Consider the following 27171-nt stretch of genomic DNA (forward strand, 5'->3'; position numbering starts at 1 on the left):
CTATAAACACTAAAATATTTGGTTGAAAATGAATAGTGTTGGAACCCTGAACCTAATTTATTCAGAGGCACTCCATTTGAGCTCATCAAGTAACCAGAAAGATTGTGATAAACATCCGTTCTTCCACTTACAAACATTTTAAATATCAGTTCAGTGAAGAACAACTTCCTTTGGCCAGCTGGTGTGATGAACGGGCATTAAAAACTAACAGAAAATACAGAGAAGGGAGATTGCTTTCTCGATAATTTCTTTAAAACTATTTATGGAAAATTGAGAAGAAATGGACCTGATATCTGGGGCCAAATGAGCGGATGATGATGGGGAGCTCTATGGGTCCCTCCTTCACTCCTGCAGTGGAGATCAACAGACATTTTTGCCTCATCGTAAAAGGTCATGATTTCAGAAATCTCCCATTAGTCACAGAAGGCTATGTGTAAAACCTTCTGGTAGTTATTAAGAGCCTCCTGAGCCAACAGGGGATTGTTTCTTCATTTCAAGGAGTGTCACCCCCACGGTCCCAGAATGCTCCCAGATGATGCAGCTGTAATTTGAATCTGCTTGTCCTGAGGAGATGAGCTACACATCCGGGTCTTTAAAAACATACCAACGGTGCTTGTTCACCGAGCTGGTAAACAAGAATCTGGTCTGAAGACTTGGAGGTTTATCTGAACATCTAACTGAGTGTTTACTATGATCAGGAATTGCTTCTGCTTCAGGTAGATCTCTAATTTTAGCAAGTGCCTCCCCAATTTCCCTGCGCACATACGGAAGCTGTTCCCTCCAGGTGCGGGTCTCCTATGCTGCCTTTGGTCTGGCATTGAAATGGGACTCATTCATCAGATGACTTTGAGCCTCCACGGTTGTATTCACACTTAACGTGGAATGTCTATGTGGTCCTGCCAGGGGAAGGCTGCAGTGTTACCCTGGGACCACAGAGCTTATGTCTGCACCTATGGAAGACAGAAGTGCTTTAAGTGGCATAGTGTGTGTGTGTGTGTGTATCATTCTGTGGCCTTTTAAAACATGTTTGGAACCTCTTGAAGGAAGGCACACTGTTAAATGTTTCTGCTACCTGGATTTTCCTGGGTAATTTTATGGAATATTTCAAGTTTCAGTAAATCAGAACAATAATAAATGCGTTTTCCCTTAGAAAAGAAAAAGTGCCTAGAGAGTCAGCCATAGATATATATATAAATATATAGATATATTCCTTTTAGGAAAAGAACAGGGTGATTATACTCTAATAAAGCATCTTTCTCTGTAATTGGATTTCTCTTTTTAAAGGACTTTGTACAAAATGAACATTAGCCATGACACAATGTAGCCTTACCTGATCCGGGACAGACTTATGTGATCAGATAGATTTCTCTGACAAATGTATTTCATGAGTCAAGAGCACAGATTTATGTATAGTGCCTTTTAGTGGCCTGCATTTTAAAGAAGTTTCTTTGTTATACAAAAGAAATCTCTGTACCCTCTTAATCCATGCTTCCCATGTTTAGTGCCATGACATTTTCCGTGGGAGACCATGGTTGAGAAGGCCACGGTGAGGGACTAACTCTTGAACAACCATACTTTTCTCAACACATATATTAGTAGTTCTACTATCAACCTCCTACCAAAGCCTAGGGGCAAAAATAGGGAAAAATCCTCATTTCTGTCAGTTACCATTATCTTTGAGATGGTCTTCATGGTATCAAGGACTGAAGTGTACATTGCGTCATTATTATTATTCTACTTTTTAAAGCAGGATACAACTTGAGTTCTAGAAGGATGCTCATTTGACAGACCCTGGAGGGCTCTTACGCAAAGGCACACGGGTAGTTAGTGACAGCATCAGGCCCACCGCTGGAGTCCTGGGATCTGGAAGTATGCGCACAACTCCTCTCCAGCAGCCTGAGCAGCCCCACCGCAGGTGAATGCCAGCATTTCTGACAAATCAAATGTTGAAGAAGTCACTGTTTTTAGTTTTTCTTCTGAAGGCTCAAGAAGGAACAACTGCCGGGCCCCCTCACCCCTCACCCGAAGTTGAGAAAATAAGTCTAGCTTTCTGCCAAAGTGTGCCAGAAGAAAAATCCAACGAATGGATATTTTAATCAGCTTTAAATTACTTTAGGAACTCAACACAAAACTTTACTTAGTATTAAATAAATAGCCAAATGCATTTTCCCAAATATTTTCAATCATGGGGGAAAAAGTAAGCTATCAATATTTTTGATTTCTAAAAGTCAAATTTACTAAATTAATAAATGCATGCCAGACAAAACCACAAAATTGCAACGGGAACCCAATAATAACATAACAGAAAATGTTCCGCATTATAGTTTTTTATTGGTGGATAATTTATTAAAGTAACAAATCTGAAAACACAGTTTGCTTTTGCTGGAAAGAAAAGACTATGTTAGCGAAGAACTAAGAGAAACCAGAAATGAAGCGTCTGAGAAAAGTTGGCGTATGTTCTAGTCTATGGCAACGCAGCAGCTGAGGGGGGCTGGTTCATCCATTCATGTGAGCGTTTACAGAAGCGTCAGAAACCAATGACATAGAACCCAAAAGCGAAGTCACGACAGATCAACTCTGCGAAACATGCTGAATTACAACCACAGACTACCTGGGACGGAGAGGCGGTGCAGGCTTGTTGTCTCCTTTGTGTGGGGTTCCCTTGCCAGAGAGAGGGCTAATCATGCAATAGCTTGAGTTTCTCTTAACATGATAAACACCCAGGGGCACTAGAACTGGAGTGCGTGTTCACTGTTTTACAAGGACGGCGGAGCAGTGCTATGGAAACAATGGAAAGTTCCTTCATTTTAACCTGGCTATCTGCCCGAACTTCTAACCAAGAAATGATGCAGCTATAAGAGCCAATTAAATTACTATAAAACATTCCTTCATCTGTAAAACATTTTTTTCCCCTGCGAACTAACATTTAAAATAAAATGTCTTCATTTTTGATAAGCAGCTCCACCACCAGTCTCTGGTATCTGATATCATTCAGGGCGGCCATGGCGTCCAGCTCTGGAGATCTCATCAGGGTCGGGCCGAACACAATGCCAAGGTTCTCGGCGTTCATAAGGTTCTCCTTCTCGTGGAGGGTCACTCTGGAAAACAGAAGCACAGGGGTGCGGCTTCGTGTAAGCCCGGGCATTCTGCACAGCGCTTGAGCGCTACAATAAAAACCAGGCTCACGGTCAAGGCTCCGGCCCACTTACCAGCTCTTTGGCTACGCTCCTTGTATGTCCCCCTCTTCACCTCAAAGTAAATCATATCAATAAATTAAACTTCCGGTATCACCGAAGCTCCTGGCCAATCTCACTGTTGGAATGTGCGGGGTGTTTGCCTGTAGTGGACGGGGGCGCTGGGTCGTCTCTATTAGTCCATCAGCCCTCCTTCCCTTGGCTGCCCGGTTCCCAGGATATTTACAGAGTATCCGGGGAAGGGGGTGGCGGAGGCACAGAGTGGGCTGCGTTCAGGGAGACTGAGGGAGGCTGAGTGTCCGTGTTTGCTCTCCTGCTAGCTAGCAAAGGCCCGGACTAGGGCCGGAGAGCCATTCCTTTGCGTTAGTGCTAAGGACTTAATTGCATACATATATGAAGCAAACTTGAATTTGCAAGTGAATTTGTAAGCATATTAAACACAAGTTTTAGCTCCTACTGCTTTTAAGGAGGGAAACCGTGTAAATGTTAAATGCGCCACCAGTTAAATATTCATTTTTGGGTAGCTCTTGCCGAGAGGCATACAAAATAGATGTCAAGTTCTGTCTTTTTTGTTTCTAATTGGCTTTATATTTTGAAATCCTAAAACCACTAAAACTCGATCCCATAATTTAAAACCATTTGCTTCAACTAGTAGAGAGTGAGAGCGACCGAGCACGGAAATGAAGTTACACTACCATCAAGCTACTTAAGACATTAAACCAGAAGTAGCCAGAGTATTTTATTTTCTATTCCTCTCTCTACCTCTTATTTTACTCCATTTTTTATAGCAGTTTTCAGTGTCGGAGACATTACGGCAATAATCCTGTCACCCAGGGTGAAGTGCCTGTTTGGGAGCAAGAAGTAAGGAAAGCGAGACTTCTGGAGAGTTGCTTTGCTCTTTCTTATGCTAATGCTCCTGCCGGGACAGCTACCACCTTTCCTCTTCCCACCAGAACCGGACACCGGGCGCTCTCACATATCTGCACCCACAGACCCGAACGGCCAGCGTGGCCACATCCAGCCTGTGCCCGGCACTGGTGCGCACTGTTTAGCCTTCCTCCTCTGCTTGCGCGTGTCTGTAGTTACTCCCTCAGTGATCTGTCCTTTCTTAGATCTTTGGTCTCATCTCATTATTAACACTGGGCCGCAGCACAAGGAGCAACCTCCGGCCCGTGACTTGCCTCTTGAGATGCGCCATGAGGTACCGCAGGGTCTCGCAGTGGGCGGGGGGCAGCAGCCTCAGGGCCTCGTGCAGCGCTTCTAACTGCTCGTCCGGATCCATAATTTCTAAAACAGCAAGCCGAACACCAAGGAGAAGAACTTTAACACCTTGTATAAATGCTTCACTGAATTCTGTTCTTGCAGTGATCACCTAGGACCGGTCCAAAATGCTTTTTTGCAGATCCTTGCCACCCCCCACCCCCAAGCTGTGGAAAGTATTTTAAGGTCCAAGTCTCCAGTTTCTGTGAGACTTGGTTTTGGCGCAGCGATACCATTTACTTAGACTTTGGGGGACAGCCCCCACTTGCTTCACTTGAGCGCCTGAGGCTGGTCACTGGGGACCTTGGACACTGGGTAGATCGGCTGTCACCCCAAAGAGTTCAGACACATGTATGCACAGAGTAAAAACCGAGACATTCAAATGAGATCATCTTACAACATTACAGACATACTGAAGGGAGGTTAATTCCTTCCAGGTCTTCTGAACATCCCAGTTCTGCCATGGTAACCCCTGCCAGAGGCTTCATTGATATTCATGCTATTTTCTTTGTAAACCAAGAGAGGAATCACCCAGTATTTACTTCCTTAGTTGTTTTTTTTTTTAATTTTTTAAAAAAGATTTTATTTATTATTTATTTGACAGAGATCACAAGTAGGCAGAGAGGCAGGCCGAGAGAGAGGAGGAAGCTCCCCCGATGTGGGGCTCGATCCCAGGATCTTGGGATCAAGACTTGAGCCGAAGGCAGAGGCTTAACCCACTGAGCCACCCAGGCGCCCCTACTTCCTTGGTTTTAATTTACTTTTTGTTATATAAAAAAAGTCAAATCTATCCTCAGAGCACAAAAATATTCTACTACATAGGACAACCGGAGACTGTAATGAGCCAGTGAAGGCAATTCTAAACATTGGGAGTGACAGCAGGGTCCCTGAAATAAATGTGGCTCTTCCGAAGGTAGAAACTTCAAAGGGAACCATCTTCATTTGGACATTTTCGTTTTGTGTTGGCCAAAACCCCAGCACGTTCCTTTGAGGTCACAGATTGCATTTAGTTCATCAGTTATTCCCATAATCAGAAGCAGCAGACGTCTGTGGAATGCTGTGCTCTCAGAGCACCCTAGCACATTCCTGCTTCTCCTCAGATGTCACGAAGATAGGGGGCCTTTGAATGTCGGGGCGCAGGGCAGGTGCAAGGGGACCTCAAAGTGCTGAGTCTGAATCAGGAGAGCAGCCTTGAAATACTAGAAGGCCATAGCTGATCACAATGTATCATTCAAGACACAAGACTAAGAACCCTGATTTTCTAACGTCTAAGACAAACCGACTCCATGGCCATGCATCAGTCAGGGTAAAGCTGACATAAAAATGAATGTGAGCTTTCCTAGCATTGGCAGTGCAGAGCTGATAAATGTCAGAATAGGAAAAGCGAAGCTTTTTAATTCAAAGAAACTTTAGGAGGGGCCGGGTGACTAAGTTGGTTAAGCGTCTGCCTTCGGCTCAGGTATTGGGATGGAGCCCAGCATCGGGCTCTCTGCCCAGCAGGGAGCCTGTTTCTCCCTCTCCTTCTTGCTCATGCTCTCTCTCACTATCTCTGTATCTCCGTAAAGAAAAAAGAAACTTCAGCCATTAGGATTTCTGCCCAAAGCTTACTCAGGGTTCCTGGTTCGTTTCTCAGTGATACAGGATGTATTATTTGCCATGATAACTGATACATGGGTCTTTGAAACTTCGGGTCTTTAAAGAATGTCAGTTCATAACAGCAGTACCATTTCAGATACTGAAATTTAATCATTTAATTTCTAGAATTAAGAAAACTCCATTTACTATAGAAAACTATTACTTTGTCTTATAATTTTTGCCATGGGGCTAATTAATTTGAAACTATATTGTTTTGGAAATTGAAAAAAAGAGTAACATAGTTTTCTTCTAATTTTCATATTTAATCTTTGCAGAGAGCATCTTGAGATGGTGTGAAATTAGGGATGGTGTTGGTGGGCTAGCAAGTAAAATTCCCTGCTCACGGAGAGCTGCTTCTCTCTCTCAGAGGCTGACTGGCAATCCACAGTGAACATGGACTTCCAGTCTGTGCTATATTAGAATGAGGCCAGTGCTTCGGGAAAGAACAGCAGGGTAAGAACCACTGCAAGTGCGAGGGGGAAGGGCTTCCAGGCAAAGGAGCAGCTGTGTCAGGATGCTGAAGGGCGAGAGGCCTGTGACATCTGAGGACACGTGAGAAGCCAGAGGTGGCTGTGCTGGAGTGAGCAAGAGGGGGATGGGAAGGAGGTCAAAAAGAAAACAGGACACTGTTGTGTCAGGTGCTGTAGGCTATTCCAGGGACTGTAGGCTATTCCAGAGAGAAAAGGGAAGGTGCTGAACAAGGACATGATGTGGCAGATGTTGCTCACAGTATCTCTCCTCTGTCTCCCATGTGGGAGACAGACTATGGAAAGGCCAAAGTAGAAACAGACTATTCTAGTAACTATTACAAAAATCCAGGTGAGGAGGGCGCCTGGACAGTGCAGTTGGTTAAGCATCCGACTCTTGGTTTCAGTTCAGGTCATGATCTCAGGGTCGTGGAATTGAGCCCCGCAATGGGTTCTGTGCTTAGCGGGAAGTCTGCTTAAGATTCTCTCCCTCTCCCTCTGCCCCTCCCTCCAGGCTAGTATATGCTCTTTTGCTCTCTCTCAAATACATAAATCTTAAAAAAAAAAAAAAAAAAAGACCAGGTGAGGAATGACTCTAGCTTAGACCAGATGGTGGCAGTGACGGTGATGAGAAGTTGCTGGATTCTGGGTATATTTTAAAGGTCGAGTCCATGGGATTTCCTGATAAGGGATGTATGAGGAGAAGAATCAAGAATGAGCTAAGTTTTGGCCATAAGTGACTGGGAGGATGGAGCCTCCATAAAGGTTATGGGTGGAAGAGGTTTCGTGGGAAAGACCAGGGTTCTACTCACGATGTCTATCAGACCTCCAAATGATCTCGCTGACGCTGGTGAATCTGGAGCTCGGGGTGAGGCCAGACTGGAGAGAGCAATTTGGGGGCATATGATAAACTACATTTGAATATTCTGACATCAAATTGACAGACTCTTCCCTGGAATTAATTTTTCTCTATTTTTTTTCTACTTAAAGGACTAGTAACCATATTCTTTTTAGAGAACAGAAATCTTTTGTCCTAAGAAGACCATGGCATAATTTAAGCAAAGATAAAATGGAATGTATTTAGAGATGAACAACCACCATCAGTTGTTTCAAGTATGTGAAAGGCTTGTATGCAGAAGAGGGGGATGTTAGGACCATTGCCAATGGGAGGGAGTTGAAGGCAGGTGGCTCTCTGCTGTGCACAATAGGGCCTTCTGACCGTTAAGTCTGTCCACTGGCAGCTGTCTGCTGAGAGAAGCGGCGATCCTGCAATTACCGGGTATTTAAAAAAGAATGTGTCATAGAAGGAAGTCTTGTTAACATGACCCTTTAGAAGATCTAAGAACTCTAAGAATCTGTGGTTCTCAATATAAAATTATGCTTACACATTCAACAAGTATTTATTAAGCACCTATTATGTAAGTGAGGGACTCCTGCAGGGGCTGTGGGACAATAAACATGAGCAAGAGAACTTCCGCTTGTAAAGGGGTCAGTCTAACAAGGAAGGCAAGATATGAAGGCGTGAAGGAAGGAGGCCGTAACAGAGGTCCACGTGAAGTATGACAGGGAGACGGAGGAGAAAGATGGCTCGGGGGCTGAGCGGAACAGAGGAGAGAAAGAGATGGCATCTGAGGGAGGTCTGGAAGGATGTGGAAATGTGAACATGGTGGGGGCAGGAAATAAGCACCTGAACCTATATCAACATCTAGTTAAAAGTTCTTTTTAAGGTATGTGCTGCCAATTCAAAGAGAGAAATAGAAATTCAAATAGAAGAAGAAAAAAGACTTAAGGTTAAGGAGTGACTCAGTGGCAGAGTTGAGGGAAAAACTTGCAAGTTCTCATCCCAGGCTTCAGGACATTCTAAGTTGTTTGGGACGAAGAACCCCGGGTTTTATTTCTGACTTTATTTGACTCACTCAGGATTACACACTGAATCACATTTTCTAAGATCATCTGGGAGCACAGCTCTTAGAGTCCTTGGCCAGAGAAAGATTTCCACATTCAGTCCCAGCAGCACTGTTGTCCTTGTGGTCAGAAGCGCCTGAGTGTGGGCTTACAGAGCATGCCTTCAAGAGGCACCTGCCTTCCAGGCCTTTGCACCTGGTGGGGGGGGGGGGGGGGGCAGCGATTTCTTCCCTGGAGGGGAAGGGGAGGCAGTGAGGAAAAAGGTAGTCTGAGACTTCCAGGTGGTTCCATGGCACTTGCCAAGGGATTACAAAGACCTTTAAGCCCTTCGATGAGACGCCCTAGCCCCCACCACCTGTGTGTCCCTCTTCATTTCCTGTAGCCACTCCCCCCCAGCTCCCAAGCGGTACATGTCTGCGGGAGGCAGCAGAGCTCAGATGGCTTTGGCAGGAGAAAGCTTTAATGTGAACTTGGAGTTTCTGTTGGCAAGAAATGCTAATAAATGCCAGAGAAACCCGAGCCTTCAAGAAGAACCCCCGCCACCCCCCCCCCCGCCCCGTTTCCTAGGGGCTGAGTGAGAAAAAGGTTCAAGAGTCCCTGCATCAGGAAGGGTGGGCCAGCCCTGACCATCTTTGGGAGGACTTTCTGCCTTTCGGTCTTCCTCCTGTGGGTAAGTCTTCTGCTGCTCCAGGGAGCCAGGCAGTGGGCTGAGTGGAGAGAGAGGGTCTCGGACATTAGACACATGTGAGTCAGAATGCCAGGGCCTCTTCTCCACCAAAAGGACCTTGGACAATTTACTCACACCCTATAATATCCCCTTCCTAAAATGCTATCCTGGTGGAGCGCCTGTCTGCCTCGGTTGGAAGGACATGCAACTCTTGATCTCAGGGTCATGAGTTTGAGCCCCATGTTGGGTGTAGAGGTTACTAAACTAAACTAAAACTAAACTAAAATGAAAAAAAAAAAAAAGAAAAAAACGACTAAAATGAAATTGTGGCTATAAAGTGCCTAACATGATTTCTGTACCTAGTATATGCTGTACAAATCTTAGCTTCTCTTGTCTCCCTTCTGTGCCTGTAAAGAGAAAGGCTGCATCTATGTGTCCAAAGATGAAAGCGATGCCACTGCTAGAAGAGACGCAGACAAGGACACCATATTCCATAGACAATAGATTAATTGCAAACACATAAAATAAACACTGATATCGTATTTAAGTATTAAGCCATGGTTTTGGTGTCAGGGAAATCACACCTCAAAATAGCTGAACTTATGAGAAGGAATCTGCCTTGAGTTAGGACGTTTTTATCCTGTGATAGGCTCTGAACAGCTCTCTGAGGTACAAGGGGGGGTTCACTGACAGGAGACGGAAGGCCTGTTCCAGATACAAACCCTGAACGCTGACAGATCGTTTGGAAGGTTAACCGAGGCAGCTGAGGTGGGCGTTGCGGGATGAAGGTGGAACAGTGTGGGAGTGTGAGAGGCAAAGACCTTGAACCCCATTAAGGAAGGCTTGGATTTTTCTTCTGCATCAATGATGTGGTTGTGTCGAGTTCAGAACCTGGGTCTGAAGAACGCTCTGTCCCCTGCTAATGGGGAGCCTTTGGCTTTGGCGCAGAAGCCAACGTTCAGTTTTACCTCAAAGTGACACTGGGGACAGGAACACTGCCCCCTTGGGCCCTCAGTGTTGTCCTGGGGATCAGGGCAGACTGTGGACTGAGCAGCCCTTCGTGATGGAAGTGTCAAGTGCTGCCCATGTTCATGGCCATAAGGCTTCTCTGGGGCGGAAACGTCTGGGCCACAAAACAGAAACCCAGAAGCTCCTGCAGACAATTTTCATGATCAGCACCAAATCCATCCCAAAATAAGAGGAGTTAAACTCCCATGGAAGTGACCTAGAGGCTTTCAGGCTCCTAACATGGACATTTGTACAAATCAGTCTAATTCTTCTGGATGTTCTCTACATGAGAGCTGGGCTGACCCGCAAGAAATCAGGGCTCCAGGGAGCTAACCACAGAAATTCTCAACAAAAGCACTGAAGGGGAAACTAAAAACGAGAACAAAGCAAGTCTGTACTTCAAGAAATTTCCAAGTCAAAAAGCAAATCAGTGTTACTAAGAAAGTGATGTTATTATTTAAAGATCAAGACAACATATGGTTTTTAAGAGAGAAAAGAAAATGACAGAAATAGCTTATCTTTTCTATAAAATGGCAATGCCAACACTTAAAATCTGTTAAAAATTCCCTTCTTTAAAAAAATGTACTGTGAATTACAGGTATGAGTTTTGCACCATAAATATAATTTGGCATATGAGGCTTTGCTTTTTCTCATTTGCATTTCAACTAGAACTTAAAAAAAAAAAAAAAAAAAAAAGAAACACTTCTTGATCTAAAACCGTGTTCCTTAAAGTATGATCTACGGACCAGTGCCAGTTCACAAACTGTCTGTTAATGGTTTGTCACAGGATAAGGACAGACATTGAAAGTAAGAATTTAGAAACTTTTATGGGATCTGATTGAGCAACTTTTATGCCTAGCTGAATCTAGAACAAAATAGTTTGGTCCTGTTTTTCAATTTTATTTTTCTAGTTATTCATTTTTACTTTGTGGAAGTGTTGGTCCTTACCTAAGGAACACTGGGTTAAGCCTTACTTTGGAAAATGAGGGTTAGCCCATGACAAAGAAGCTTCTGATGGCAGAAGTCATAAATAACCGATGTTAGAGAGGGGTCAAAATTCTTGTGAGTATATTAGCCGTGGAGAAAGGCGAGGGGGAAATACTTAGTAAGCATTCAAGAAACTCAGGAAAAACCAGAGAAATGATTACCAGGAGGAGGCAGTCTGGGGGGTCATTCGGAATGCGTGGCTTCATACTTACTGGCAGACTCGATAAACTTCGGGTAGGCGTCGTACGTGATGAGTGGGATTGGGAGATCCCTGAAGTAAAGTTTCAGCGCGCCAGTGATGATGTTGATGTCTTCATACATGTTCACAGAAATATCTGCCTTCTCCCCATCTTGGAAGGAGGTTAAAAAAATAAGAGTAAGTGTCTGAATGCATAGCACTGTTTTCATAACATGTTTTTGGGTACAGTCTTTAGAGATTGGCAGTGCGTCAGTTTTTAGTATCAAATTCTGTGTGCCGATGTATATAAATGATCAATTTTCTGTGGAAAGCGAAATCATTTTTTTTAAAATTTTCTATTCTGAAGTTACTTATTTTTCCAGGTTTAAAGAGGGGGGAGTACAAGAGGACAGAGGTCAACAGCAACATTTGTAAATTCCAGGAGTACTTGAGAATTCCTAGGGGAATGAGTGGGATTGCTTTCTCTTTCTTTTTTAAATAAACCTAGAGAATGTGAAAAATAACAAGAAAGCCACTCCTAACTTACAAAAGGCCACTTCTGACTCACCCCAGGCTCTGATACATGACCATGACACGTTGGGATGCTGTCTAAGCCTTGGGGGTAGGCAGATAGCAAGAAGCACGAGAGTAAAATGAAACAAAACTTTAGAATGTTGAAATAACAAGAAAAGAAGTTATACAATAGAGGAGTAATTCAGAGGAGCTGGGCCTTAAGACTCTCAAGGGAAGCTGGCCTTCTTTTACTCCCCTGCATTTTGTCACTGGTTAAAATACCTGAATTTTCATCTACAAAACATTCAATTAGTGCCTACTCTGAGCTGACCTTATCCTAGGTTTCTTTTATTCCGTTTGGCTTACAAATGATTTCGGCTGATTAAAAAGCAGCCTGTTGGGGCGCCCGGGTAGCTCAGTGAGTTAAAGTCTCTGCCTTCGGCTCAGGTCATGATCCCAGGGTCCTGGGATCGAGCCCTGCATCAGGCTCTTTGCTCAGCAGGGAGCCTGCTTCCTCCTCTCTCTCTCTGCCTGCCTCTCCACCTACTTGTGATTTCTGTCAAATAAATAAATAAAATCTTAAAAAAAAAAAAAAAGCAGCCTGTTCCCTACCCTCATACTAGAATGGCTAAAATACAGAACCCTGACAATGAATGCTGGGAGGACCAGGAGCCACAGAACTGTACGTTGCTGCTGGTGGGAACACAAAAGGTACAGCCACTTGGGGGTAGGTGGTTTCCTAAACATACTCTCACCATATAATCCAGCAATCACATTCCAGGGTATTTACCCAGAAGAGCTGAAAACTACTTATGTCTATACAAAACTGTGCTCACAAATATTTATAGCCACTCTCATTCATAATTGCCAAAAAACTGGAAGCAATTGAGATGTCCTTTAATAGGCGAATAAACTGATATATCTAGACAAAGAATGTTATTGAACAACAGCAAGAAAAGAGCTATCAAGCCATGAAAAGCAATGGGAGAACTTTAAATGCATACCGCTAAGTAAAGGAAATCAGTTGAAAAAGGCTACATACTCCATGATTCCGGCTATATACATTCTGGGAAAGGCTTAACTGTGGAGTCAGTAGAAAGAACTGTGGTTGTCAGGGGTGCAGGGGGAGAAGGGGAAGGAAGAACAGGTAAAGTACAGATGATTTTCATGGTAGTGAAAGTTCTATGTGCCACTTAATGTGGATATATGACATTATGTATTTGCCAAACCCACAGAACTCTGTAACATAGAGTGAATTTCGATGTGAGCTACTCACTTTGGTTATTAAGAACGTACCCATGTTGGCTCATCAATTGTAACAAATGTACTATACTAATGCAAGGTGTTAACAATGGGAAACTGGGTTGGGGGGAGCATGAGAGGAGAGGTTAGATGGGAAATCTCTGTGAAATTTTGTAAGCTAAAGCTACTGTCAACCTAGAACGGTAAACCTAAAACTACTACTACTTTTTCTTTAAAGAAGCCTCTTTTAAATGCAAAATGCCATGGCATGTCATACATTCACATTGAAGTGTGAATTAGATCACTGGTATGTGTCTTTCACACTTGGGTTGAAATCACGGGCTGTGGTGGTCCAAATTGGGATAGACCACTTTCTGGGAGGAGAAAGCAATGTAGAATGCTTCCCTGGGGAACCCTGGGCAAGAGGGCAGGTGCTAGAGGCCCAAAGATATGGAAAAGGAGATGGGGGGGGCACAAATGGTAGGCAGAAAAACTGCAAAGGTAAGTATCACCTCTATTGACATTTTTATTCAGGGAAAGTGAAAGAAAACTGGTATTCTCTCCTGCCACATAGTTCCTGCTTCCGCCTTCTATTAGTTATTTTTCTATGAGAATCCACATATCAAATATCCTGTCTCATTATGGGTTACACATCCAATTTTTGGTTTGGAAAATAAAATTACCAACCTTATAGCTCAGTTTTATGACAAGTTAAATCGAATCGAATTTAGACATGGATCTGAGAACCCTTCTACCATTCAGCTAATTCTTTCTACAGTGAGATACTGCAGTCATTGCACCTTCATCCACTCTCCTCTCACTTCTTCTCTCTAAGCCACAGCACTTTTCAGGGCCTTGACAAGGGCAGCCTCAGGGCTTTTGCACAGACTCTTCTCTTGCCAGCGTCTTTACATATTATGTGGTTAACCTCTGTTCTTCTCTGGAAAAGCCTCTTCTGATCTCCAGCATTCCTCCAACCCCAACAAACTACGTTATATTCCAAAGTTATTAATATTTTCCTTTATGGCATAAATTCAAATAAAATCAGTAACGATTCTGTAGTAGGGGCATCTAAGTCATTAGACTGAGTCTCCACCCAGTCAAATATGGTGATGGGATACATGGATGACGGGCGGTTTGATGAGCCAACTCCAGCCTGGGAAATCTGAGATCTGCAATGACTTAGATTCTCCCAACCACCCTGCCCTATCTTCTCCATGATTTCTGGTAAATTTAACTGTTCTGTGTATATTTTTATGAACAGGGACCAGCCTTGGGTGCTCAGGTACTGGTAATATAGTTACATTTTATACAGTTTCTTCCTCACCTTGAAGTGTAACACTTTAATATACTAATAAAAAGTAGAATTTTAAACTTTTAATTTGGAATAATAATCAACGACTTAGACAATAATATAAATATAAATAATTAATATAAAGAATAACAAAAACTGTGCCTTCTTGGCAGAGGGCATTGTTGTCCTAAGTTAATGAACGTGCTGAAGAACATACCTCTGTCAAAAGCCATCTTGACATCTTCAATTAAGTCACTAAATCCTGATACTCGATACAGTCCTTCAGAATTAAGACCTGTAAAAATAAAGCAAGGGAGCTAATTAGTTTCTTTGGAATTATGCCTTTTCTCCAAATTTTAATTTCTTCCCATACTTCAGGCTGGGGAAGTAATGTGCATGAAAGAATGATTAAATACACTTGTTTAGAAACCTCTTCACATTTTCTCCTAAAATAAAACCACTGCACTCATAGTTTTTAAACTCTGACCTACTGTTACCTGAGTATTTGTAATTTGGCTCACCACTGAGTCTAATTAAATCAAATATGTTGAGTCTTAAGGGAAATAATTCATCACCCCAATTATACCATAATTCTTTACATAACCGAAGATTAAGATAACCATGTTAATAGGCCCATACCAGTGTTTCCCAAATGGGAAATAAGAATTGGGATGCAGCGTTCTTTTTGGCTTAGGTTAGTTTTAATAGAGCATTTACACCTTTGCTTCTTGGACCTAGAAAAATGTAAAAAGTGAAAAACAAATTGCTATCTACATGTCAACTTTTATAGACTAGAAGCATCATCATCCATAAAAATATTTGTTTATTTCCTGTAACTAGTTCAATGCACCTTAAAATCAAGCTAGTTCATTAGATGCTACATTAACTCATTTCAGGCTTTCAGATCATTGGACATCTGAAATCATTCCCCCCTAAACTTATAAAAGAAGACAACTGGATTATGCAATGAGGCACCCAGAAGGGCATGAAAACTTGCATTCATGGTGCATTACAATTGCTGAACCACACTGGAAATGCCTCACCTCTAGATTCAATTTCCCTGATGCACATGTCCACCACCATTGGTCGCTTGGTGATATGGGCTTTCACGAGTGTTGTAAGGTCACAACTGTACACCTTCTTGACATGTTTCAAGTCTGGCTTACAGTCATTTGGGACCATCTTGGAACACTGCTTATGAACATTCAAACCACAATCTAAAAGAAAAATACAGAAAGGAAAAATTCATCAATGTTTTGAGCAGAGTTTTGAGCATTCTGGAGTGTTTATTTTAGCAAAAGACAGTCCGTCCAGCTTCAGTGAGGCTTAAAAGGGGACTAGCTTCCAGCAGTTTCTGCAGAGTGTAAAAACATTCTTCCCATCTTTTCTCTTGGAAAATTTTGGATTTAAGTCAGCAGATGATAATTCTAGCTCGTGCTTCATTTCTTACTTGCTGTGTGATCTCAGGAGAAATTCAACCCAGATGAAACAAAATTAGTGTTTAAATGTCTACAAAATATAATATTATGCCAAAGAGGCAACTTAAAATTGTCCATTTCTTCAAAGTGACATAAACATTATATTTGATGTGGGAAATAAGATTATACTTTAATATATTTGATATGAAGAGGAATTAGCTCTCCGAAAGTAAAAGTATCCCAGGATCTTCTTAAAATCATGCCATTCATATTCATATCTCTTCATAAGCCTTGATATATAGATATATAAAACAATAAATTTAGCGGCTAAAAATAGCCATTTACTATTAGCACTGGCTTACTGATGCCAAGCACTAGTCCAAATGCTTTACATTATTTCCATTAAGCTCACAAAACTTTATAAAATACATACTATTTTTCTTCTTATTTTATAAATCTGACGAAACCGAGCACATGTTAGTGATTTACCCAAAGTCATGCCCTGAGTTTGCAATGGAATTGAGATTTAAGCCTACAGATATTTCTAGGGTCCACGATTTTAACACCTATAACCATCGTGCCTCTCCTGAAGCTTGTCCTTTGCTTTGTAATTTTACTGAGTTGTAACTTCTAAGATGCCAGAACTCAAACATCTTCTAGTTAATGTCAGGAGATACTTCATTTTCAATAAGAGAGCAATGGAGTTTTAGAAGGGACAGAGAAGAATTCAAATATTTTGTTCTTCTCAAAGAACCATCACTGAATAATTTAACTAAAATAAATGTCATCTTTATGTTTCTAAAAACCTAACCCATTTGATGTTTTTCATAAGGACTTGATGTTGACCCCTTGTAAATCTGATTCAGAGATATCCAGGTCTTAATGAAACAATCTGAAAATCCTACACGGCCACGGCCACTGCCTGTGGTCCCTGGGCAAGCTTTAGTTTTCTTGCTCTTTCAGCAAATGTTGGTGCTTATCATTCTAATAATGACTTGGTAAAGCTGCAGTCTAGTTCTATAGGGCGGCAACAATAAACAGAGATGAGGGACATTTGCCAAAATTTATAAACGGAATCATTCTTTCGTTAAATATGTAGACACTGCCAACTTGCAATGCATACGTAAGGCCTGTGTGACTCAAAGGGAGGAATTCCACTGTAGTGAGCACCTCCCATGTACAAAGACAAGCTAGGTGCAGAGGGACACTGGGTCTTTGCATATGTGTGGAAGAGAACAGCACTGGAGAAGGCACAGCCAATACCAACAATGCCCAATGTTATCCTCACTAAAGAATAGCAGCTGCTTCTTTGAAGACAGAAATGGGCCTCCAGAGCACGGAGCTGGATCTGTATTACCAGAGGACATGGCTTGACAACATTCTGTAATACTTAGACAATGTCCAAGTGATTACATCACCCAGACCCCCAGTTCCTCTTTATATCCCTCTTAGTTACTGGTAAGATTTCTGATTCAATCCTAAGGCAAATCAATGGCAAATGTCCACTTAAAAGACCTTGTTTCCCCTGAATATTTTAATGTTTTCTATAACCTGGAAGCCAGGGTTTGCCCAGAAGCCTGGTTGAGAAGGAATGCCGTGCCATGTGGAACCACAGGGTACATGTGGAAGACAGGGTAATGTCCTGTCTCAGCTGTCTCATCACTGCAGGTCAGGGTGAAGACAGGGCTTCACCCACAGACTTGGGCTGAGAGGGTGCTGCTCCTACTTCGTGGCAGGACAGAAGTCCAGGTGTCACCCACAGGCTCAGCCAGGAGGGGCTACCGCTTCCTTCCTGCCAGGCAGTGATGAAATACAGGGCTCCACTCACTCCCACGTGCGAGGTGCACCCTGGGGACTGCAGGGCAGGGCGAAACCGGGTTCTGCCCATAGACTACTGAGGGTGGCTGCTGCACTATGCCTTGTTCGCGATGCTTGCCTGGAGGACAGCAGGAAGGGCAGAAAGGGTTCGGCTGGCTACCCTTTCCCAGGGCTTTGGCTAGGAAGAGAAGGCTTTTCTTTGGATCATCTTTGGTCTGTGCTTATTGGCACTGCTGGGTTGTGGGCCTCTCCCATGCCCAGGCTGGGGATACAGGGGAGGGAGGAAAAAAGCCAACCCCAACTACCAGGCAACTTGCTGCGGGGTTCCTGGGGTTGGACTGCCCGCTTTTCTCCACTTTCAGAGTCTTCTCATAGCTGATGTATAGGTTTTGTACAGGGTCTTTTGTTATTAATATTGTGAGGAATAAAATGAAACCTATGTATTTATCTCGTCCAGAACCGGAAGAACTCGTCCATAGTATTTAAATGTATAAAAGTCAGCAAAGCTTCATAATTTCATATTAATGTTGATGTGCCTCATACTTGAAGTGTGTACAAAGAAGCAACAGATCCAGTTGGAGAGGGCTTTTGGTAACAGCCTATCCCATTGCCTTTACCTATAGAGGCAATAAAGCTCCAAGAGTCCAAATAACTTGTTCCAGCCGGAAAGTGGCAGAACTGAGATGGAGCCTTGGCCTCTGGATTCCCAGCCTGTGCTCTTCCCACCGAGCGACGCCTGCTGCCCTTCACTAGCCGCGTATCATACACCCAAGAGTTGGTTTCCAGCCCCGAAGATGTATTGGCTAGTTTCAACCTCTTACTCGGTAATGTTTACTGTACCCATTGTTTGTTGTATATACTTGAGTTTAAAAGAGACATTGTTATATTTTACTGTTTTACATATATGTATGTATGTATGTATGTATATGTGGGTGTATATACATATATATAAATGATTTGGCAAGGACTTTTTTATCAGTGTACTTTTAAGTTTTTATTTTAATTCCAGTTAAGACACAGTATCATATGAGTTCCAGGTGTACAATATAGTGATTCAGCATTTCCATACATGACCCTGGGCTCATCACAAGTGTCCTCCCTAATCCCCATCACCTATTTCACCCATCTCTCCACCCACTTCCCCTCTGGTGACCATCGGTTTATTCTTTATTGTTAACAATCTGTTTTCTTGGTTTGTCTCTCTCTCTCTCTCTTTTTCCCCTTTGCTCATTTATTTCCTAAATTACACATATGAGTGAAATCACTGGCAAGGAATTTTTTTTTTTAAGATTTTATTCCATTGAGATACAGAGCACAAGCAGTAGTGAGAGAAGGAGGCAGAGACAGAGGGAAAGGGAGAAGCAGGCTCCCCACTGAGCAGGGAGCCCAACACACGGGGCTCGGTCCCAGGACCCTGGGGATCACGACTCAAGCCAAAGGCAGACGCTTCATTAACTGAGCCACCCAGGTGCCTCTGGCAAGGACTTTTAAAAATCAGTGATAGAAGCTACCCATTATTTTCTTGTTTTGTCCTATTCTTTCCCCAGGTATAAATTCCATATGGAAAACCACTACAAAGCAATCCAGTAAAATTTTGACACATAATCAAAACAGGTGAATAGCACTTCTCGTTTGATGTTAATGCTAACATTTTTCCATTCAATAACTGGAGTCAGCTATCACTTTAAACATTAGACTCCTAGATTATTTGTGACTCAGTGACAAGAGGGTAGAGTGATGACTGAGCTCAGATTTAGGAATTAAGGAAGAGGAAAATGTATTCTAACCTGATCTATTTCTTCCATTTGAATGAGAATAAACTATGGGTGGCGCCCAGGTGGCTCAGTGGGTTAAAGCCTCTGGCTTCGGCTCAGATCATGATGCCAGGGTCCTGGGATTGAGCCCTGCATCACTGGGATCTCTGCTCAGCAGGGAGCCTGCTCCCTCCCCGCCCTCCTTTTCTGCCTACTTGTGATCTCAGTCTGTCAAATAAATAAATAAAATCTTAAAAAAAAAAACTGTGCGACAACATCTTCTACTCCAGTTTAGAAATAAGTTTCAAAAGCCAAATTTTTGGCAGGATTAGCTATGAAGTCCTTCAGATGAACAAAGGATAGGGCAAAGTCATGAAAATAAAGCATCTTTATACCATTAAGTTCACGGTGCAATATACCAGCTCTGAGCTCGCTCTGAAAATCGCTCCTGCAGGAACTAGCCATACATCATATTTCAGTTTGCCATTAAGACTTTATTTGGTTTTCATCCTTATTTATTAAAGTCATATAACTCCTCTACCATTCCATTTCTCCCAAGGAAGCTCTACACTGTAAACAACAACAAAAGTCCGTAAAAGATAATTTCATTTGTTGCATCTCTTGGTTAGTAGGTTATTTTTATGCTACAATGAAACATTTCCCCCTCCTAATCCTTCAAGTTAATAAGCATGGACTAAACCATATGAAAGGAAAAATGAAAAAACTCAACTCACATTTTATTCTGTCCTTTATTAATGTTTCTATTACTTAGACACTAACTTTAAGCTATTCTCAGATTTCAGAATTCCTGGGGTTTGATTTCTCTAAAAAATGGATGTTTCATATCTAGAAAGCACAAAAATCTATCTTTTGAAAAAAATAGCTTATATTCACATTATATTGTTAGGATTAAAAGGTAATGTTAATGCATGTTTTGAAAGGAAAGATAATTGTTCATTCTTTGAGTGTTCATATTTTATTCATTTTTTAAAAAATTTTTTGTAAAGTACTCTCTATACCCCATGTGGGCTTGGACTTACAACTCTGAGATCAAGAGTCACATGTTCTAGCCAGGTGTGTTCATATTTTAAATAATTGCGAATCAAATTTTTATTCTAAAATGTGTCTCTTAGATATCTCCCTCCCTGAATATCCATCCAGGGAAAATGGGAATAGCCCAATTCTCATATGTATCAGAAGTCATTACTTTCATAAGCAAAATTATAAATAATTTATTTTTTTGCATATTTGTGAAAATACGGCTACATGAAACTTCTAAACAAGTCTAATCAACTTCTCACTGGTAATTTATAAGGACAAACATAGGGGCACCTGGGTGGCTCAGTTGGTTAAGCATGTGGCTCTTGGTTTTGGTACAGATCATGATCTCAGGGTAGTGAGAGCGAGCCCTCTGTAGAGCTCTGTGCTCAGCACCCAGTCGGCTTGAGACTCTCTTTCCCTCTCCACCCACCACCATGCACGTGCGCGCGCTCTCTCTCTCTCTCTCTAATAAATGGATACGATTTTTAAAAAAAATAAAAGGACAAACATAACTTTTTAGGTCCAGTCAATCAAAGCAGTAATTAAGATAAATTATTTCCACTTCTTTTCTTCAACCTAAAAGCTAAGTCCTGTACTTTAAGCAATGAATACATTTTATTACTAGGAAAGAACTCCCATTCTCTGTTGTGGCGTGTGTGTGTGTGTGTCTCTGTGTGTGATGACAGCAATGTGAAAAACAGAGTCGCTTGAATAAATAACCAATACTAAGTTGATGTGTGATTACAATTATTATCTGGCTTAATTCTCAGATTATTATGGCAAGGCTGAAGTGAAAACAACTCAGCAACGCTGGTGGAATCATGGTCTTTTTGATGGGAGGGGTGTTTGGCAAGCTCAGTGATTATATAACAACAGATGATTTTAACTTATAAGTTAAGTCCCTTTCATAGAGAAAGGAAACATGGTTTGGGGAAACTCTTTTTTGTCTGAACGAGGATCCTTTGAACTCTGCTGTTACAAACTACCTACAGGTAGTTTTTTAGCTCGCTTTTTTTAAAGATTTTATTTATTTATTTGTCAGAGAGAGCGAGCGAGAGCAAGCACAGGCAGACAGAGTGGAAGGCAGAGTCAGAGGGAGAAGCAGGCTCCCTGCGGAGCAAGGAGCCCGATGTGGGACTCGATCCCAGGACGCTGGGATCATGGCCTGAGCCGAAGGCAGCTGCTTAACCAACTGAGCCACCCAGGCGTCCCAGTTTTTTTTTTTTTACAGTGCTCATAAATATTAAGGTCTCTGCTCCCAAGTTGCCGTTCCATGCTCCCTTGCCCTGTCCTTGTAGTCTTTCATGCAAGCTAGAGGGAGGGAGATGTTGGTAGACAAAGAGGATGTTTGGTGCCTGCTCTGGGATCTCAAGAGCAGGCATAGGAAAGGCCGTGTCTACACTGCCTGTCCCTCCGCTGCCCTCTTCAGCCGCAGCCTGCCTCTTAGCCAGCCTAGAGCATGTGGGTCGGAAGGGACAGCTTGCCTCTCACTAACTGGATTCAGTCCGATTCTGGCGGTAACTCTGCCAGCCTGGTGCCTGGAACACCACTCGACAATTCACATGATGTTTAACAAAAAAAAAAACAGAGGGGGTGGGGAGATACAAAACTGATGCTTTTGGCCAATGCTCCCTGAAAAATTCCTGACACGCTCTCTTCTGCCTTGGTGGATTAAAAAAAAAAAAAAAAGACACCAGAACAAAGCAAGCTGTCTTAGGATCAAAAGCAGATAAATATATCTCTTTTCAGATAGGCAGTTAGCCTGCCCTCTTCCTTCGGAAGTAATGTCTTAAATGTTCAGTGGCTAGTGTATTAGTTTCCCATTGCTGCTGTAACAAATTACCACGAACTCAGTGGCTTACATCATTAGAGTTCATGTCCTAGTTCTGGGGGTCAGATGCCCCAAGGCCACAAGTTTCCCTAGGTGGATATCAAGTGCTAAGCTTCATGCAGGCCGGTGCTTCTTTGGGAGGCTCCGGAGAGGCAGTGTTTCTAGGCTTCCTTTTCCAGCTTCTAGAGGCTGCCCACATTCCTTAGCTCCTGGCCCACTTCCTCCCTCTGCAAAACCAACGGCCTAGCATCTTCTCCCTTTTCTGAGGTCTGCTTCTGTCCCTTTTTTTCAGACTGTGCCTCTTTGTTGTAGGGACCCCATGACTGTGATTATCCTGGGCCTACCCCAACAATGGAAGGTCATCTCCCCATTTCAAGACCTTAGCTTGAATCAGTCCCTTTTGCCATTAAAGGTAACATACTCACAGGTTCCAGGGATTAGAAAGTGGACTTCTTTAGGGAGGCATTGTTTAACCTTTCATAATTCTCTCTCTTTATATTCTTAATTCTTTGCATTCTGTTTTAAAGTGGATGACTCAAAGGTCAGGATCAGCCACTTCAGAGCTAAGAATTCGTTGTCATAGAAAACAGAACGAATTCAAATGCCAACCTTCACATTTAAAAAAAGGAGCTGACTTGTTCTTATACATTAATATGGTTCAAATCACAGAGAACAGAATGCTTTCATGGACAAGGCATAAAAATGAAAATTCTCCTCAAGGCTTTTCTTTCAATTCCTACACAATTGTGGAGACTATTAAAGCGGGTAGCTGTAGGAGGGGGCAAATCACTTTCTCTTTCCTTTTCCTTCCTATTATTACTATCATAAAAGTTCCAAAGCATTTCTTTCAAACATGATTTGGGATCGTAGCATATTGTCAAGGGTTATGCATACAAGAACCTATTCCCTGCTAACATAGCAAACTCAGAATTCTTATGTAGATGGGCTTCATATTTCAAAACTTAAGTGGTATACATCATTACTCCCATAAACGAGAAGCTTTTAAATCAGCGATAGTCACAAAGCGTTCAAGAAACTGTTGCAAGTTCTTGGCTGGTCTGGCTGTGTCAAAGTTTCTAAATTTATATCTAATCCCTAATGCTTACTGAGACCAACATTCCTTAAGCAGGTGATTTGTGCCCAGGAACAAGCACTCCCACACTGTAGATGGTTTTAACATCACTGGAGGTTCCAATGTGTTCCCCTCCAGTTCAAAGGCTTACCCACAGCCTGTCTAATCTCATCCTGACTGGTAACCACCAGTCGAAGGCTGACAAGATTATCCTCATTTATTCTCTGGGCAGAGACTTGCAACTGGGGTTGTCATCCCTCTAGGATGATGGACGAGTCAGACTGGATCTGAGCCGAAGCTCTCTATGAGATACCTCTGTGTGGTTCAAAGTCAACACGAGGGGAATTTTTATCCCTGTGTGTGACAGGGAGGTCCTTGAATGGATTTGTCTAATGATGTATGCCTGGAACCTTACCATGCCTTACTGACGCTACGGGAATAATAACTGAAAGAAGGGCTTGGAAAATTAATGTGCATTGCATATTTTACCTTGCTATTAAAAAAAAATGCAGTTTAGAAGTAAGAAAAATCAGACCCCAGAGATTTCTGCACATAATGGGCAATAAAAATATTCCACTAAAAATCATGCCACAGAGTTGGGGGGGTTGTTGGTGGTGCAGACAGTTGAGTGTCTGACTCTTGATTTCAGCTCAGGTCATGGCCGCAGGGTCCTAAGATGGAGCCCTGCATCAGGCTCTGCACTTGGTGGGTGAAGAGTCTACTTGAGATTCTCTCTCCCTCTACCTGCCCTCCCCTCCCAAAAGTCAATAAAATCTTAAGAAAAAAAATCATGCTGTAGGAGACTTCCGGGGAAGATGGCAGAGTAGGAGGCTCCTAGTACACTTACTGTGATGAGCACATTGGAAGGTGCAGAACTGCTGAATCACTGTATTGTACACCTGAAACTAATATAGCATGTGTATGCTACTTCTACTGGAATTAAAATTTTTACAAGATCATGCCACTAAAGAAAGATGGGTTTTTTTTTAGTGATAAACTTGATAGAATTATTACAGTTACCATTTTGAAATACTTTTAGTATACAGTTTTAAGTGCTAAGCTTCATGCTAAAAGAGATGTAAGAATGTATTTTTTACTTTAAAAATTTAAATAGCAGAAAGAAATGTCTATGACCAAACTCTATAATTTAAACCATTATTTCTAAGCCTATGTCAGAATTTAGAGTAGTTTGAATAAATGGTCAATTCTTGGTATAGTTGTTTTATACAAAGGAATTTCACATGATGTGAATAACTTATTTTCATAAGGCATTTCAATGTATCCCAGAGTTGCTTATTTCTTTATGAGTAAAACTTCAAAGTTTCTTCAAAATGTATATCTAAAACTACTGTGGTCATATTTTATAGAAAGGATTCGGCATATTCAAGATTTCAAAATGTCACAAACAAAATATTACTGACTAAGTGGTTTTTCAGAATTTGGTAACCATCTTTGAAGATAAATTCACAGATTTTTAAACTTCAGTTTGATTTTGCAAAAAAATGTAGTAAGGACAATCCAGCTTAACAAGTTATCTTTAAAATTCAGTTTCCAAGGCAACAATCATAGGTCCCTGTACACTGCTTAAAAAAATCATTTTTATAAATTTAGTTACTGTAACATCAAAGGCAAGAGTTAAATATAACTGCCTTACTTTTATCTCCTTTTATCAGACTTTCTGAACAGGCCAACTTCTCTCTTTTTAATGGACTAATACTGGATCCCTAGTCTGCTGCCCCCTAAGTACAGAAGGTTAAGGGCGGATAAACTGAGTTTCTGCAAATCTAGACTACTGCCTGTGTGTTAAGAGCAAACCTGAATCCAGCCCACTATATGTGCATAATAGCAAATATCCTTATAACTTATTCCTTCTAACTTCATAACTCAATAAAGCAAAAAGGGAAGGGCTCTTACCTGCACATTTTACTCCCTGAGCAATGAGACCCCACATGAAGTTGGCACAGTATTCACACCAGTGTGGCCCTCTGAACGTATGGACCTGAAAAAGAGCAGTGAGTGACAGAGTGGCCAGAGGGGAAAACACACAGACGAAGAGATGGTTTTCTGTCAAAGTGCGGAAATACAAACCATAGTAACGAAGAGGTGTGATGTGGCTGCATTTAGGGAAACTTTAGCTGAGTGGAACCCACAAGCAGTTAAAATTTCTTTCAGAGCTCAATTTGCTCTTTGTTTTAGAAATGGTGATACATCAAACCATTATTCTGTGATTCACTTTGCAAAACAATTTCTACAGTGGTTCTCCAGCTGGTTCCCTCCAGCCGTAAGCCTCATCTCTGAGTTACACAAAGGAGAGGAGCAATGCAGGGTATGTCTGGGTCCTGTCAGGATTTTGTCAGATGACCTACCTTCTGTGACCACAGATGGTGAAGGTGATACTTAGTGGCTAGTCACAACTGAAGCAGCAAAAATGGCCAATTTCTGTTCAAAACCATTTGATACTTACATTAGTTAAGGGAATGAATATATTTTAGAAACTGCAGAAGAGAGTTTCTAAAATATATTCATTTTTATGAAAGGAAAATTAATCAGAAACCCTACTTGAGTGTAGTAATTATGCATGAATTATTTCAGCCTCAAAAACATTTAAATGCATTTGATTCCTTTATCCCTAAGAAAGGAATCTCCAAAGAAAGGATTCAAATGCTAAGATACCTAAATGTTTTGTATAGGAGAGAGAAGCCATTCTAGCTTAACTCAGATGAAAAAGTATTGGTAGAAAAGAGAGGCAAGGAATTCAAACCCCAATATTAAAAAATAAAAGAAAAAAAATCGGAATATTCTCCTTACACTTTGAGATTTCTGAGGAAAAAAAATTCCGAGCAGATATTAGCTGAAAATCCACCCAGGAAAAAAAAAAAAAGGGAGAGGAAACCAGGAAGTCACTGATCTGTGTATCAAAGTACATTTACCTGAGAAAATTTCTTATATGTATGATGTTCTCCTGCAGAAAACAGTCATATAAAGATAGTGAAAATCATAAAATGTGACGATTTGTATTCCAACATAAGTATCTGTCAGAACAGATAATACAAATAATGAAATCCACTGCTAAGATGGTCATTTTTGCTACTGTTCTTTGTATGTATCAAACAGGTAGATGATTTTTAATATAACTTATTCTTTCAAACTTAAGATGGTATTGAACACAAGACTTACATTGAACACAGGGCATATATTCCATTTAGAAAAACCAAACCAGGTAAATTATGACAAACCACTGATTATAAGAGAAATCCCAATTCCAAAGATGTTAAAATGGAGAAAAAAAAAAGCACATTATTCAGATCAATGAGAAAAGGTATGTCAGAATACTAACACTGGCTGGGTAAGGCTGTCATGGATAACCTGGTGTTGGTTCCTTCCAAGTAGGTATGTGCTTGTGACTCTGGTCACTGCCAAGTGAGCTTGAGTACAAAATGTGTTGATTTTGGAAAAGAAGGCCATAATCTCTTCTGTGTCTTTTATGGAAAAGCATCAGGAATGCAGACACAGTTGCTTCCGGATTGTTACTGATGCTCAGTGCCTGTAGCAGAAAGCATTTCCTAGAGTTTCTAAAGCAGAGCCCAAGATCAACATTCAGATAGTCTGTGATGTCTTTTTTGTTGGTCTGTGTTCCCCGGAATGAGTAAAACTGGATAAAGTAGGAAGCCTTGCTTTGCTTTGAGCAGAATGAGTGAGACAGTACTGACTTGTATTTCAAAAAGTTACATAATCATGAAATAGCTATAGAAAGAAGCATGGCGTTAGTTTCAGGGAGAGTTTCTGGGATACCCACTGGCTTAGATGTTGCAAGATGTTGGACACTCCAGTATCACTTGACTTGGTGAGGTCAACAGAAATAGACTAGAAGCACAGAGGAAGTAAGT

The 27171-nt window shown here is 41.7% G+C and overlaps 1 protein-coding gene across 5 annotated transcripts in view; it reads right to left on the bottom strand.

Annotated features, from left to right (window-relative positions):
* Positions 1-2311: 2311 nt before the first annotated feature.
* The window catches only part of CHN1 (chimerin 1), a 211735-nt gene continuing 186875 nt past the window's right edge, over positions 2312-27171 (bottom strand). For all 5 annotated transcript variants that reach the window (XM_059394198.1, XM_059394199.1, XM_059394200.1 and 2 more), the window contains 6 exons: positions 25199-25283; positions 15394-15567; positions 14568-14645; positions 11336-11473; positions 4376-4481; positions 2312-3098 (listed from right to left, as the gene is read on the bottom strand). In XM_059394198.1, the coding sequence (XP_059250181.1) occupies positions 2927-3098; positions 4376-4481; positions 11336-11473; positions 14568-14645; positions 15394-15567; positions 25199-25283 (753 nt within the window). In that variant the 3' untranslated portion in view covers positions 2312-2926. The remainder of the gene's footprint in view (positions 3099-4375; positions 4482-11335; positions 11474-14567; positions 14646-15393; positions 15568-25198; positions 25284-27171) is intronic.

The sequence above is a fragment of the Mustela nigripes genome, chromosome 3, assembly GCF_022355385.1.
Source record: "Mustela nigripes isolate SB6536 chromosome 3, MUSNIG.SB6536, whole genome shotgun sequence".
NCBI classification, from domain to species: Eukaryota; Metazoa; Chordata; class Mammalia; order Carnivora; family Mustelidae; genus Mustela; species Mustela nigripes.